Source organism: Lepisma saccharinum, chromosome 28, assembly GCF_977018435.1.
Source record: "Lepisma saccharinum chromosome 28, izLepSacc3.1, whole genome shotgun sequence".
Taxonomy (NCBI): domain Eukaryota; kingdom Metazoa; phylum Arthropoda; class Insecta; order Zygentoma; family Lepismatidae; genus Lepisma; species Lepisma saccharinum.
The window spans coordinates 39645435-39661188 of NC_139256.1; the positions used below are offsets into that span (position 1 = coordinate 39645435).

General features: G+C 36.0%; 1 protein-coding gene across 1 annotated transcript in view; it reads left to right on the forward strand.

Moving 5' to 3' along the window:
• The window catches only part of LOC145980776 (uncharacterized), a 32666-nt gene extending 18519 nt beyond the window's left edge, over window positions 1-14147 (forward strand). The window contains exons 2-3 of the mRNA XM_083113850.1: window positions 2833-2927; window positions 12561-14147. Of these exons, the coding sequence (XP_082969976.1) occupies window positions 12568-13980 (1413 nt within the window). The 5' untranslated portion in view covers window positions 2833-2927; window positions 12561-12567 and the 3' untranslated portion in view covers window positions 13981-14147. The remainder of the gene's footprint in view (window positions 1-2832; window positions 2928-12560) is intronic.
• The last annotated feature ends 1607 nt before the right edge of the window (window positions 14148-15754 follow it).

Genomic DNA, 15754 nt, shown 5'->3' on the forward strand with positions numbered 1-15754 from the left:
CGAATGAATGCAACATATGACACAAAATATGCCATATCTCAGAAATGATGGGGAGTATTGTGATGACTTAGGTATTGTTGGAGAGGAGAAGGACAGTCCTAACAGAGAATTATTGTATTGCCATTTTTACTTGCTTGGAAAGTAGAGAAATCTGTAAAGAAAGTAATATTTTGTGATGAATAAACACTCTACTTCGGTTAATTATATGATAGGAAACCCCAGGTTTTACCACAATGAAAATTGTTACACAGCGTAATCAATGCATGTTCAGCATAATATTTAAAAATCAGGTAATATTTTTCATAATAAAAATATCACAGGTTGCAGTATTCAATGTATGAACCATTGTTTCCACTGGCATACAGTTATATTTTTGACAAATGGCCCTAAAACACTCACAAATTACGACTAATATGAGAGTACATAATATTGTTAGGAATGTTGAATACATTGGAGAAGTGGGCCTATCCAAATGGCAAAGTGGTAGCCTTGTCGCCTTGTAATCAAGAGGTCCCAGGTTCGATACCCGGTAGAGGCACATAATGGTTCAGGTTCCACTTTAAACTGTAGGTCCAGTCCCAATTAGCCTTACTGTGCCTGTGCCTTTTTTTCACAATTTCAAATGCAAATTGCTGAAATTTAAGTCCAAAACTGACATTTTCCTCTTTTAGTTATAGCTCTTTGAAAATGTTAGTTTTTCATTTTTTCAAAATTTGAGCCCCTATATTTCAGGTGGGGGACCTAATAGAAATTTGATATTTACAGCACGGAGAAAAAAAATTCGAGATTGATATTCTATGGATAGCAGGAAATTTAGGCAAGAAAAAAGGGTTTTTGATTTAGTTTATTTTACTTTGCTTTTGTGCCACTGGCTAATTGCGAAGAGTGAAGACATGATGAATGAACATCCCCAAACACCCATGCTCAGGCTGTGATTTGAACCCCTTGTGTCATAGCGCAATGTGCTAATCACTCTGCCACAGGGTGACACCCCCCCCCCCCCCCAAAGAAGGAAATTTATGTTTTTGGTTACAAATAAATATTTACTTTTAATTAACTATCATACAATTAATATTATTGTATTTATTAATTACATCATGCAAATGGCATCTATTAGTAGCTATTATGTGAAAAAATGTGTAAGGCAAATGTTTGACACAGAACCTTGTAATCAGTGAGTCCTAATTTTGATTCCAGTGTTTTGGATAACATTTGAAACCATGGCTTGAGTCACTGTGCATATTAATAAAAGAAGAAAAGCATGAAACCTATTACAAATCAAAGGGAGGTGAGGATGCTAGCTTCCATGGAATTTTTTATATTCTTTCAAGCTTGTTTCTTATTTTTTTAGTGCTTTTTTGTAGGGCTGAACAGTTGCCAATAATTGAAAATTGCAATAGGTGTTCAAAATGTCAAGTTTGAGTTGATGTTTTAAGTCCACTTTATGCACAAATAACCTAATTGGGACTGGACCTACAGTTTAAAGTGGGATCCGAACAACTGTTCAGTGTGCCTCCACCAGGTATAGAACTGTTCAAAATATTGATCAATGTATGTGTGTGTGTGTAAATACAGTGTTCTTCTCCAATTATTTGCATGAATTTACCAAGAAATTTGCTTTAGAATATTCAAGAATTGCATTAGAATATTAAAATATGAAGATGTTATGTAATTTAAAAAACAGTTTTACATCAGGTTTCCCACACACCTGGGAAAACCTGGAAATCACAGGGAATTTGAAAAGCTAAAATTCTCAGGGAAAATTACCTAATTGGTCGATGAGTCACATTGAAGTACATCTGAAGGGCTAGAATATGCTCCTACCTGTTGATTTTCTTCACACAAGCTGCTTTGAAGACATAGGATTGTAGTATATGTTAATTTTCCATTACAGATTAATTGATATTGTGTCCATTTGTAAATTTCTCTTTTTCAAAGATGTGAAAATATTTATTCTATATATGGTGTTTGGAATGTTATTTTGTGCACTGAAATACAGTTGGAAAAAGTTAATTCAGACAAATATCTGTAACCGTAGTCCTTAATTATATGTGCACAGGGATTCTTAGTTTAATTTGATTCAGAAAGTGAACTGATATGAAGTATTTCCCAGTACTGATAAATTACTGATATAAAATTTACCGATTCCGAGAACAGCCAAAGCAAAATTGTAAATGATTCTTGCAGAACATTCATTCACCTTCTCAATTAATGTATGTAACCAAGTAATTCAATATGATTTACTTTAATAATGAACTGCTTATTTAGACATTAACCCTGTGCATGCAGAATTTTTGGAAAATAAAAAGAAAGTTTCAATTTTGCATCATTTCCAAGATAATTACAATCCGCAAAAGTGTGGCATGGTATTTTTGAGGACTTCGTGAAAGATCAATATGTCAAAAAAGCATCGGCTGGTATCTGTAGATGAATTCCAACCAATACCACTGATATCAGCCAAAATAGGTGCATCGGCTCAACCCTACTTTTGTTGTATATTTAATGTTGCTAGTTTGGCTATGACAATCAGAGTGAGTGATGACTAGATGAAGGAGACATAACCAAAGAATATTCACACCAGATTCTATTGGGCATCCTTCCAGTGTGAGGTCCTATCAATTGGTTGTATTATAGAAATTTCAAATATTGTAAAAAAATTAATTAGGACACAGCAGGGGGTCAAGTCAACACACTTCATAAAGTAAACACTGAGAAGAAGCATGAGTTGTAAGTGAATTAAATTATCTTACTATAGTTATATTACTCTGTGAACAATTTGAGATTTACTACTACAGAATGTGTCAAGTTAAATCTTATTTTTATTTTCTTCAGGTGATCATCCTGGTCTTTGTGCTTCTACTAAACAGAAACCACAGGCAACTGTATTGCAAAGTTCATCGTTGATGTAGGATTTCTCATTTCTCAATGTAAGTGATATTCTTAAGTAACATATCAAATTTAGAGTTAGATATTCAGAATGTGATGAGGAGCAACTGCTGGTACAAGCCTATATATCCATGAGAAGCTTAACATTATGTTGAAGTAATTGCTTCCGTGCCCTCTCTTTTTGTTTTAAGTTGGTCCTTGGATATATTCCTCAAGATGTCAGAAGGAGAACTGCAGAGAGGTTCAGATATCTGATCTAAAAGATTGTCACGTAGGAGCATGAATGCTAGTTTACAACTACATTGCTTCCCATGTCAGTACATTCAGGCCAAAACTTAATGTTAATTGAAGAAAATTTTGTTTCTCTTAAGCCATTCTTTGGGATCACAGCTTACGAAGCAACTTTTGATTGGGTGACACTCATAATTCCCATCACCCTGTTTTCTGGTGTTCACCAACGTCCATATTACACCTCTCAATACGTCGCTTTGCAGTGGTCAGAAGTAGCGAGCTACTTGTAGCGTCGCTACTGTAGCTAGCTACAAAGTTTGTAGCTGTAGCTGTAGCGACGCTACATTTTGAAAATTGTAGTTGTAGCGGTAGCGAAGCTACAAAATTCCTGTAGTTGTAGCGAAAATTTCGCTACAGCTACATTTTTCTCGGCATTTTGAGGTGAATTTTGAATGTGGCAACAGTGTCAGAAAAAATCGACAATAACCCTTAATTTTGCAGGAGGTTCATAAAGACATTCTATTACGTGGAGATACAGATTATCTAGATTGTAGATTATAGATATCTGCATAATTTATTTAATTAGTATCTGAAGAATTCAGATATCCAGATAACTAAAAGGCATATATGAATATATTCCTGCTAACAGCTACGTTTTTTTTAGCTGCATCGCTATTTTGCCTCGTTTGCTGCACCACTGGAAAAAAGTGCCTCGTTTGCGTCACCCCCGGAACAAATCCTGTGGATATTCACGGTGTAAGATACACCAAAATGTCATTAATTGCTGTGTAAGACACAACTTGCAGTGCAAAAACGAGCAATGGAATATCCACTGCACTGACAAGGGAATAGTGCCAGCAATAAATGGCTCAGTACGTTAACAGCATTGATCATTGTCAGTATATAGGATCTCACCAGCAAGAAGTTATTGTTACAAGAATGATAGAGTTTCTGGAATTACAATTATTTTCGGGATATTATTTGTTCACAAATTTTAAAATTACAATACGTTCAGAACTCAGGTTTATACGACAGTTTCCTCAATAATTTTATCATATTGCAAAAAGTATGTACGAGTTATTGACTTTCCTGCAGAAACGACAATTTTCTTTAGTTAATACGTATACAGAATTTTCAAATTTATGTATTTCTCCTACTTTTGCGTCACTTTTCTGCAACTTTTGCTAATCATGACATCATCATCCTTCGCTGTTTCCTGCCTCTCCATTTTTTCCTGGTCTTTCACAACTCCTCTCTTTCCAAGATGTTCCAATCTTGTCTCCTAACACTCTCCACTATCTGCTCTTTCCACCGACATCTTGGTCTCCCCCCTTGGCCTTATTCCCACTCCTTGTGCATTGTAATTTATTGCTGGCAGTCTTTCTGCATCCATCCTCTTCATGTGTCCGAACCATCTCATCTGTGCCTGATCTATCCTGTCCTGAAGCTTCACTACACCTACTGTCTGTTGCATCTCCTCATTTCTTATTCTATCCCTTCTAGTCTTCCTCAAAAGACTCCTTAGAAATTTAACCTCCACTGCCTGCATCTTTTCTTTGTCTCTCTATGTCATTGTCCAAGTCTCTGCTCCATACGTAATTATTGGCACATAGTATGTTACATATTACCTTCTTGCATTTCATAGGTACATCCCTATTCCATATTATTCTTCGAACGCTTTGATATAGTCCACCACCATTCATTTGTCCTCTTCTGTTTACCTCCTCATCTATTCTTCCACTTCTCTCAATCATGACAATGAGGATGAATGGTTTATTTAATTATTCTCTTATCTATAGTTGCTTTCTGCCACTTTCGGCTAATTGTGAGAACGAGGAAGAATGATCAATGATGAGCAGTGTGGGGAATGGAGGACAGGAGGATCTCATCCTCACAACTTGGCATCTTTCCTAGTTTTTGTTTTGAGTCCATTTTAAGCATAGGTAATCTGATCGAGACTGGATCCTAACCACTATGTGCCTCTGCTGGGTATCGAACCTGGGGCCCTTTTGTAGTCAAAGGGCTCCAGGCACTTTTCATTCAAAATGCTGACTTCATATCGGTCCATAAAAAATGAAATATTTATTCTCAAGAAAAATATGTTGATGTGAACATAAATACGTAATCCTACAAAATTTTATTTGTGTATAGTTGTAATAATTAATTTGGGTAACACCCTAATTGCAATATTCATATATCAAATTTGAATTGATTTGCCACTTGCATAGGTATGGTATTCTCAAAAACTATTGTAAAAATAAGTAACTGAAGTAACATTGCTATCAAAATTATCGAATGACTGGAATCATGATAATAAATAACAGAATCTATTTACCAGTAGAAGGGGATTTTTTTAATACCCATATGGTTGTTTTCATTTTTTTATGCAGAAGTAGCGCAAAAAGTAGCGAAGTAGCGAGTAGCGTAGCGAGCTATTTTTTGGCAAAGTAGCTGTAGCTGTAGCGAAGCTACATTTTGGAAGAGTAGCTGTAGCTGTAGCGAAGCTACTTTTAAAATGTAGCGTTCCGATCACTGTCGCTTTGTAATTCAAGGGGTCCCAGGTTTGATACTCGGTGGAGACACATAGTGGTTCATATTCCACTTTAAGCTGTAGGTGCAGTCTCGATTTGCCTTACTGTGCATATAGTGGACTTAAAACACCAAACCAATCAATCAATACACCTCTCAGTACTGGGTTAACACTAAAATTTGTTTGTTTTTTTAACTGAGATGCACTTTTTCAGTTTTACGAATCTCTCCTGAAAAAGGGGGAGCAAAATTAGGATTTTTATTTTTTAAACATATGCATGTGCAGAATTATTCTTATGAAATAATAGTTAGATTAATCTGTCTGTGCATCAAATTTTTCTTGTGATATAATTATTTTTATCATTAATTATACGAGGATTGGAATTTAAGTTGTTTCAAATTTGTAGTCTTTAAATTTGTAATCACCTACACTGTGTCAATGAGGAAGTTATAGGATGCACTTGGCAACATTTGGATTGTCAGTTGTTCATATTAAGTGGTCTACTGAATGTGGGTTAGGTGTTCAAGACAAGATGGCAAAAATTTTGCACAGAGGAAACATTGACACCTCTTGCTGTTGCTTTGCTTCTTTTGCCACTTGGATTCGTTCAAGAGTTTCAAGCCTTTGTGGTGGAAATTAAGGGTAGTTCTTACTAAAAGTTATTTGTTAAAGTTAAGCAAAAGGTTTAAAAGGCATTTTACAGGTCAAAATAGGGCTTGTAAGTATTTATAGTTCATTTAGGCAATTTAGGCCCTGTACAATTTCAATAGAAGGGTGCTGTGTACATGGAATGCGAAGATCTCTGAATTGCATGCATCTAGGATGTAGCAAGAAAAATAGGTATGAACCTAGTAATCTGTTCCGTGATTACTCTCCATTTTAGTAAATTATTCTAGTAAAAGTATAGATATTACAAAGCATTTGTAATATTACAGTATAGTGAGTGGGGTATTTGAAATTGTTTGTCCACAATGTATAATTCTATAATTTACTTCAATGTTGCTTTGATAATAGAGATTTAGGGCCTACCCACTGCCATAGTGGTAATATCGTTGCCTTGCAAGCAAGAGGTCCCAGCTTCAATATCCGGTGAAGGCACGTGGCAGTGGTTTCGATCCTACTTTAAACTGCTTTAAGTTTAATCCCGTCAGGGCCAGCACTAGTATTTTGCCACCTTGGGTGGTTGCGGCAGATGCAGCTTCCTTTCAAACACCTCCTCCCTCATCATTATGCAGCAATGGGAAATCGAAAATCAATATATTTCTAATTAAAACATCAAACTATAAAAAAATAATGGGACCTGTTACACTATTGCAATACTACATTAAGAACCAAGTGCGACACTAAATTACATTTTATATCATTAGTAGCAAGAATTTGGGTGCCAAAACTGCTTAATAAAAAATCAACTTTGTACCATGTTTGTTGATCTTCAATAGTTTCATCATCGAAACTGCTTCTTCTTTCGATTTTGGACCTGTACAGCATTGCCTGCCTATCTTTGGATGGTGAAATAGGCAAGGCGAAGGAAGGGAAGCCGGGACAGACTAGATGAGTGGGTGGACCCTGCGCTGTTGTTACGTTTATTACATTTATTACATTTAGAAGCACTTATCAGCGATAAGATAGGAAATTATACAAAAACTTTCAAATCTACTTATTATTGAACCCATTTTGAACAAGTTTTATAAAGTAATATTATACATCAAATTTTTCAATAGGCTTACTTTTTCTTCTCTTCCAATTTTGCTGCCCGAAAATTTGCTGCTCTAGGTTGTGGCATGGTTCCCTTCCCCCTTCTGCCGGCCCTGAATCCCGATTAGCCTTTCTGTGCTTAAATTTGACTTAAAACAAGAAATCAAAATCAATCAATTATAGAGATTTAGTGGCCAGCTGAAACAACTGCTACCCCAGCACCTGTAACCCCTTGAGGATGGCTGGAATTGCAGTTGTCTCAGTAACATGTGACATCTTTTAGCATGTTACTACACCAGTCGGTGGAAACAGCAGACAGTGGAGTGTGTTAGGAGAAGAGGACAACATTAGAACACCGTGGAAAGAGAGGAGTGGTGGTAGACCAGGAAAAAAAATGGAGAGGCTTGACTTCTATGCCGACCCAGCCAGAGGCAGGAAACGGCGAAGGATGACGACTCCACCAGAGCTAACCAAGATTTATTTATTTATTATTATTATTATTATTATAGTGCACAATGTGACACTTCGGTATGGACATGAAATTCTGAGAAGTGGTGCTGTGTTTGGATTATTCCCCAAGTGTGTGCATTCACAATTCTTCTTCAATAACTAGCTTCCCACCAATTAAAATAAAAATCAAATTTATTTCATAGAACTGCTAATTAAAAAATGGGTATGGCTACCAGAATATGTTTTAATCAAATCCAAACAATGCCCTTGATAAATGTAAATCCACATTAACAATACTTCCCTTTTTGTTGGAATAGTCCATCCAGACACATGTGTTTCATATTATTATTATTCATAAAGTTCCAGAACTGTGTTTGACCCACAATAATTCTATTACAAATAACTTGATAAGTATTGAGGACCTTTGAATGCAATTCCCTTGTGCAAAAGAAGATGTAGTTGTGGAGTGTGTGTGTCATATGTTAAGGCACATGCTCAATCATGTGTGTGCTTGTTTGAACATGGCCTTTTATGAAGTAACACTTATTATTATTATTATTATTATAGTGCACAATGTGACACTTCGGTATGGACATGAAATTCTGAGAAGTGGTGCTGTGTTTGGATTATTCCCCAAGTGTGTGCATTCACAATTCTTCTTCAATAACTAGCTTCCCACCAATTAAAATAAAAATCAAATTTATTTCGTAGAACTGCTAATTAAAAAATGTGGTATGGCTACCAGAATATGTTTTAATCAAATCCAAACAATGCCCTTGATAAATGTAAATCCACATTAACAATACTTCCCTTTTTGTTGGAATAGTCCATCCAGACACACGTGTTTCATATTATTATTATTATTCATAAAGTTCCAGAACTGTGTTTGACCCACAATAATTCTATTACAAATAACTTGATAAGTATTGAGGACCTGAAATGCAATTCCATTGCGCAAAAGAAGATGTAGTTGTGGAGTGTGTGTGTCATATGTTAAGACACATGCTCAATCATGTGTGTGCTTGTTTGAACATGGCCTTTTATGAAGTAACACTATCTTAAAGTTACTATTGGGCATGCAATATCATTATACTTTTAGTAATAAATGTTGCTAAATTTTGCAAATCCGAAACACAAGGCAAGGTGCCTTTTACTGGAAAGCCAAGTTGATGGTGGAGCTGTCTGACGGTGCACACTGGACCTAGATGAAGTAGATTGAGTTGAGCCTGCTCGTAGAGGTGAATTTAGACTAAACGAGCATGAATTATGATGAAAAAGTTACTATACAAACTTGTGCCATCGCAACTTACGAAGGTATGACATACTCGAATATCAAAACAATTCACCTAGTGCCAGTTATAGAGTCCTGCATGGGACCACTTTCGCTTGCTCGTACTCGTTCGAGTCATACATTCAAATATCATTTTAATGTGTCAATAATTGTAGGCACATACTGTACATTTGAAAAACCCTCGCCACTGCATTTCTCATGAAATTCTAGCCTCATGTGATATATCACATAACACACTTTCCAATGAAAAATGTTTGAGTTGAATTTAATATGGCTGGCCCCTGCTTGAAGATAGTGCTATGTTTCCGCCTGGGCCTAACATGTTTCTATCATGACTTAATGTGCTCAGCACAACTCCCTTACATTTTTTAGGAGTTGTAAAGGGACTTTTGACTCACCCTAGTACATTGTAATGAGGCTTTTATCGGTCACATAGCCACACATGTTATTTTGTAACTTCTGATCCGTAATAATAAAAATATATTAAAAACTTACGTTTTGCGAGTATCTATGTTGCTTGTGCTACATTTCGGGATGCAACTGCTCCCTTCTTCAGGCTGTTCACTTTTAGGTTATACTCAATTCATAACCGCGTCGACCTTTTATTAGGTATAGGATATGGGATTGGTTAAGTGTGTGTGGTTAAAAACAGTAAAAACCTAACACCCATAACAGGTGCACGTCATATTACCACGCTGTTTTCCTGATTAAAAACGGCTCCTTGAAACGTTAAAACTGTTTTACATATTACAGCGTGGTAATATGACGTGCACCTGTTATGGGTGTTAGGTTTTTACTGTTTTTAACCACACACACTTAACCAATCCCATATCCTACACCTAATAAAAGGTCGACGTGGTTATGAATTGAGTATAACCTAAAAGTGAACAGCCTGAAGAAGGGAGCAGTTGCGTCCCGAAATGTAGCAGAAGCAACATAGATACTCGCAAAACGTAAGTTTTTAATATATTTTTATTATTATCATTGTGAGTAATTCGCACAACTCTCATGAACTTCTGATCCCATTGATTTTTTCATATGATTAGATTAGAGTATAGCATAGTGTGCCAAATATATTTTTTCACGAATTTTGACGATGACATGTTTTGAGATATTCAAGGTCAAAAGTCAAGGTTACGTGACAAAATTTTATTTCTATCCAAAGGTAGGCTACTTAAAGGAAAGCTTGTTCCATTCCCTGCACAATAAACTTTACATCAGCTTCCTAGGTCAAATAGGACATAGTTAAGAACACATAGTATAGCTAAACGAGCTCAGAAAGGGCAATTTCTATGAACTTTGACCTTGAATTATTTTAAAATTGCAAGACAAACGAGACTCAAAATTTTCATAATCACTAAGTTCCATGCATACTTTCAACTCCCCAAATTTCATGAAAATCTGAGATGGTCAAGTTGGGAGCTGTGTTGATTTCGTATGGAATGACTCGTGTAGTCATTGGTAGTTTCAGCCCACAATCATCTATTTCATTTTCATATATGACTGTGTATTGGTAAGATAGACTAAACTTTATTTTAGCATGGAGATGATGACTATCAATTTTATTGCATCTTTCACTTCATGGTCCATATTGGAGAGCCCACTACCACAGACAAATTACTGTTATACATGTACTCCTTGCCTGTTCCAGCATTATTCACTCGAGCCAAAAAGCTCTCAATTCTGTACGCTATCTAGTATTGCCCATGCAAACTATTTGGTGCTCGAGCAAAATCCTCTCCCAGCAACACTCTAGTGCTGGTATTCTTTATAGGCAGTTTTATAAAAAGTAGATCTTTCGTTCAGTGAAAAAGTATTTGCTAAGATGTGTTGTTCCTAAAAATCTGTTGTGCATTGATCCTATCGATGCTAATCACTTGATATATGCAAGGAATCACCATGAAAGACCTTGCCTTCGACGTCATGTGACCCAATGTTTTTTTTTTTTAAAAAATGAAAACAAATTGTCATTTTCAGGAAATATTTTGGTTTGTTTTTTCAGACCCCTAATACACACACATGTTGGGACAGGAGCCACATGATCTTGAAGGTGGGTCTTTCGTGGTGCTTCCCTGCAAGTTTCATCCAATGAGCATCCACAAAACTGATTTTCAGGAACAAAACAACTGAGGCCATTCACTTAGTCTCATTTCCAATTATCTCTTTTCTTTTTTACTGTTTCCACCTTAATGTGCAATAATAAGCGCTGAATCTTTGGTGGATTGTAGGTTCATATTCGTACTATGATAACAAACTTTTTTTTTTTCATTTGTGCCTGCTAGTGTCCTGGCAGGATATTCCGAAATTTTATATACAGGGTTAATAAGATAGAAGGAGCAGATTTCACAATATTATTTCCAAAAAACAATACACGACAGATTCATAATCTGCACATCATTGAATAGATTAAGATTCGAAATTTTGTTGTAGGACAATTGGTTTCGTTCGGACTGAAGAAATGAATATCCTCCAAAAGCAAAAATTCCCAGACAAGGACTTTAAGTCAGAACCTATGCTGGTTAAATTGCAAGTGTACCACTCAATGTGCTCAGCCACCTTCAAAGTTCCTCCGATGTGGTAATGAGTCGAGTGAACACACGTCAGCAAGATAGGGCACCATGACACTATGCCTTAGATGTCCTCAAAGTTCTGAATGCACCCTTTCCTGGGAGATGGATTGAGCATGAGGGACACCTCTGATGTGTGCAGCACGTTCCTCTGACCTCACGCCCATGTGTGGGGATTTCTCAAAGGACATGTGTTCACCCAGCCCATTACCACATTGGAGGAGCTCCAAAACTACATTACACAAGCTGCTGCCACCACAACACCGGTAATGCTCCAGAACGTCTTTCGCTCCACTGTCGACAGATGGGAATTGTGTCGTAATTTGGATGGTGCACATGTTGAAAGTAATGTGTAGGACTAGGATTTTCATGACTTGGCATATTTTTTGGGGTAAGGGTGATGTGTTCCCTAAACTGATAGAAATTCATATTATGAAGGAACTAGTGCATATTTTGATGGATTTTCGGTCATATTCAGCATATTTTTGCATTTTCAGGAAATATACAGTCATTTTCGAAATGGATTCGTTTTTACTCCCATTTTTACTCGAGGTTTTTTTTTTTTGACTATAGCAAATTTTTTTACATTTTTATTTCAAAATTATTTGAACTAAAAATAGTACATATGTGAAAATGTCTCAGCATTTAGATATTGATGTTTGAAACAGTCCAGTTATAAGGGCATATTTTTCAAATTATAGTGCATATTTTATAAAATTTTAGGTTATAAGAGCATATTTTATTTTGCATAATTGTAGCCCTAGTAATGTGTAACGAAAAACATTACGAGTAAAGTCACTATTTGAACAAAGTAGGTACTTATCTAGTGTCACTACTGGTACATATCTATATTTTGTGTGTGTGTGTGTGTGTGTCTTGTAATGGTGCAATATTTTATTCTTTATTGCAGAGCAAATATGCCTTCCCGTAGACAACCACAAACCTTATATTCTTTATGCCTAACAATTCTTCTTGAAATTTTAAAGAAGAGGCAATGGCATGACCCTTTGGTGAATTTACCATCAGTTATTATTGAGGACATCATGGAAGCTGCCTTTCTTGCTTCATATTGGTTTGGTGACATTGATTGGAAGATTTTTTTTGTGCCTCAAGTGAAGCATATAATACTGTTTGAGGAAATGACAGATTTGTGCAAGTCTTTAGCTTCATGCAAGCAATTGAGGAAAATAACATTGGTGATCAGTCCTAATAAGCATTTGTCACTTAAAAAAATTCAGATGTACCTGAAGTATTCAAGTGTGGTGCGTACAGTGAGAAGTGTGGATGATTATGTTGTGAACAATGTGCACTTACAAAGTAATCCTCTCGTAGTACGTAACATATCTAGCGTATCATGGATTTGGTCATTACAGGGAGGTAGACCCAGCTTCTTGTCGCACGGTCCTGTGGAGCTTTATCTCCCATACGTTGATGTCAGCATAGAAGATATAATGTGCATATTACAGGAATGCCCATCGATAAGTGTTCTTCGTCATAATCATCTAGTGGCTGCATTGTACTTGTTGCATGTTGACGATGCTTCATCGGATAATCTTCCACAGTATCGGTTGCAGAACCTTGACATGGAGTTCCAATCAGCTACGTCATCTCTTATGACAAAGTCCATTGCGGGTGATGCTGTGATGCTAGCGACCAAAATGTGTTCTAAGGCATCTGTGATTAAGGTTGTTTCTGGCAATGTGACCCCAAAGGGCTTGTTTCAGCAGTTTCTGTTATTGGAAAACGTAGAAGAACTGAGCACCTGTGGTGAGTTTCTCAACAGCGACTTGAGCACAGAAATCCAAATGTTTCTCGAGGTGAAAGGAAGAAACATGAAGCGTTTAGAGTTGAGTTGCCTTATGGACTTGGACATGTTAGAAATAGTTGCTCAATGTCCATATTTGGAGCACTTAAACCTGGAAATGAATGCCTATTTTGGTTTACACAGTAAGTTATTTCCAGTTCAACTCCCAGAGTTGGAGCACCTGAAAGTTTTGTCAATAAACCGGTGTGCTGATGTTCCACAATCCTTCTGGAAACCAGTTTTGTCTTCTAGACAGCTGACTAGGATTTGCCTCCTGAATGTGAGAATAGATCCAACTTTTTTATTGCAAATTATCAACGAGAACAGATGGAATAATCTTTCATTTTTATCATTTTTTTGTTGTTTGGATGTGTCCATAGCTCACATCAAAGCACTGTTGAATGCCAACAATAAGTTATGTTTCCTTGCTGTTAATAAGTTTGGAAATATGAAAGAAAATGTGATTAACAAAATTCATGAGCATATTGAACAGCATGGATTTGATGTGAAATTCCGTTGCATTTAGCTGTTCTTTTTTAAAAGTATGATGTTGACATGAACAAGTTCATTAAATGGTTGTGTAATTTTCAATCAGTGTTCTCTTGTTGTGAAGCGAATATTGCCTAACAACGTTTTTACAAAAAAAAAAATTTTTGTTACATGTTTTTAATGTTAAAAATAAAAGATCTATTATTTGGGCCATTATTTTTTTTTCCTTCATAAGTATGACACTAAATTTTAGAAGATACTGGAAAGAACCTTGTAATCAAAGTTTGAATCTTACTTGACATTCTATATTCTATATACAGTCCCAATTATTCTCTTTCTACACAAACATACTTTTTTTTATCTCTTTGAACCAAAACTTGTAGGTTCTTGCATATTGCGAATCATTCTCGTATATACAGGGTGTAACATAAGTAATAGCGCAAACTGACACAGTTGAAAGTACATAATAGTAGAAGCAAAGAGTCTCAGTAAACATCAATCCGTAAACGAGCCATTTTCAAGATAATTGTGAATGTATGGTTACAAGCCGCCACTAACTTCATTGTTTGTAAACGTCGTTCTAGTTGGTAAAATGCTAATAATACTGTAAGAAAAGTCATTGGAGATCTCATTGCTTTTAATGAACATTCTACTTACTTTAACAAACATTAGTATGTTACATGTTACAATTACTGTACACTCATGCTGTTAAAGAAGGTGTTCAAAGTGTCGTCCTTGCATCTGGATGCAATATTGTACGTGATTCCGCATTGAGTTTTGAATTCTTTCAAACACCCCCGGTTCATTTCAGAATTGGTCACAACCATGTACAATTCTCAGTACTGATTGTGTCCATCCTGTTTGATTACAACGCCACCTCTCGGAAATGTTCTCTTTTGTAAACAAAGAGCAAACCTCGGAACGCACAAGGAGTATCTCGTTTTTTTCAAAATGCAATCAGTGATGTCTTCTAACCACACATTTGCACACATTATTAGCATTTTACCAACTAGAACTACGTTTACAGACAATTAAGTCAGTGGCGGCTTGTAACCACACATTCACAATTATCTCAATCTGATCATTTGTGGACCCATGTTTACTGAGATTTTTTTGCTTCTATTATCATGTACTTTTAACTTTGTCAGTTTGCGCTATTACTTATGAGACACCCTGTATGTAGATACTCAGCAAATTTACAGTTATTCTGCCTGGTTGCAAATATTGGAACTCCACTCTTTTTAATGCATTTATTCAATACCTTAAACACTCTTTTTAATGCATTTAGTCAATGCCTTAAACATATAATTTCACTGCAGAATTATGAAAAATCCAATGTTTTGCATTTCTCATAGAATGTCTTAACCTTGTAAATAGTGATTGGTGGTATATTGTGCATATCATATGATATATATGTTGTAATCTAATACATAACATTGTATATGTGATTTAATGTAAACTAACACTTGTAGGCACCAATATAAGATCAGCATCTTTAAAATTTACCGATTCATGTGTGTTTGGGTGAATGGCTAATACAATATAGTCCAAGGGCATTTCTAATCCCGTGGGTTTTTGAATGAAGGAAATATATGACTATCGGTAATACGTTACTAGTGTGGTACACAATCATGTACTACCAGGTGTTTGGCCTGCAATTGTGGCAGAAGGCCTGTGTGATGTCATAAATCCAAGATTGCTACCACTTCATGCGCTAACTAAGAAAATCCATCATAACTCCTTTAATAGTGATTTTGAAAAAACAAATATAGATACATGTTTTGTTCAGAATTGAAAAAGGAACTAAATTG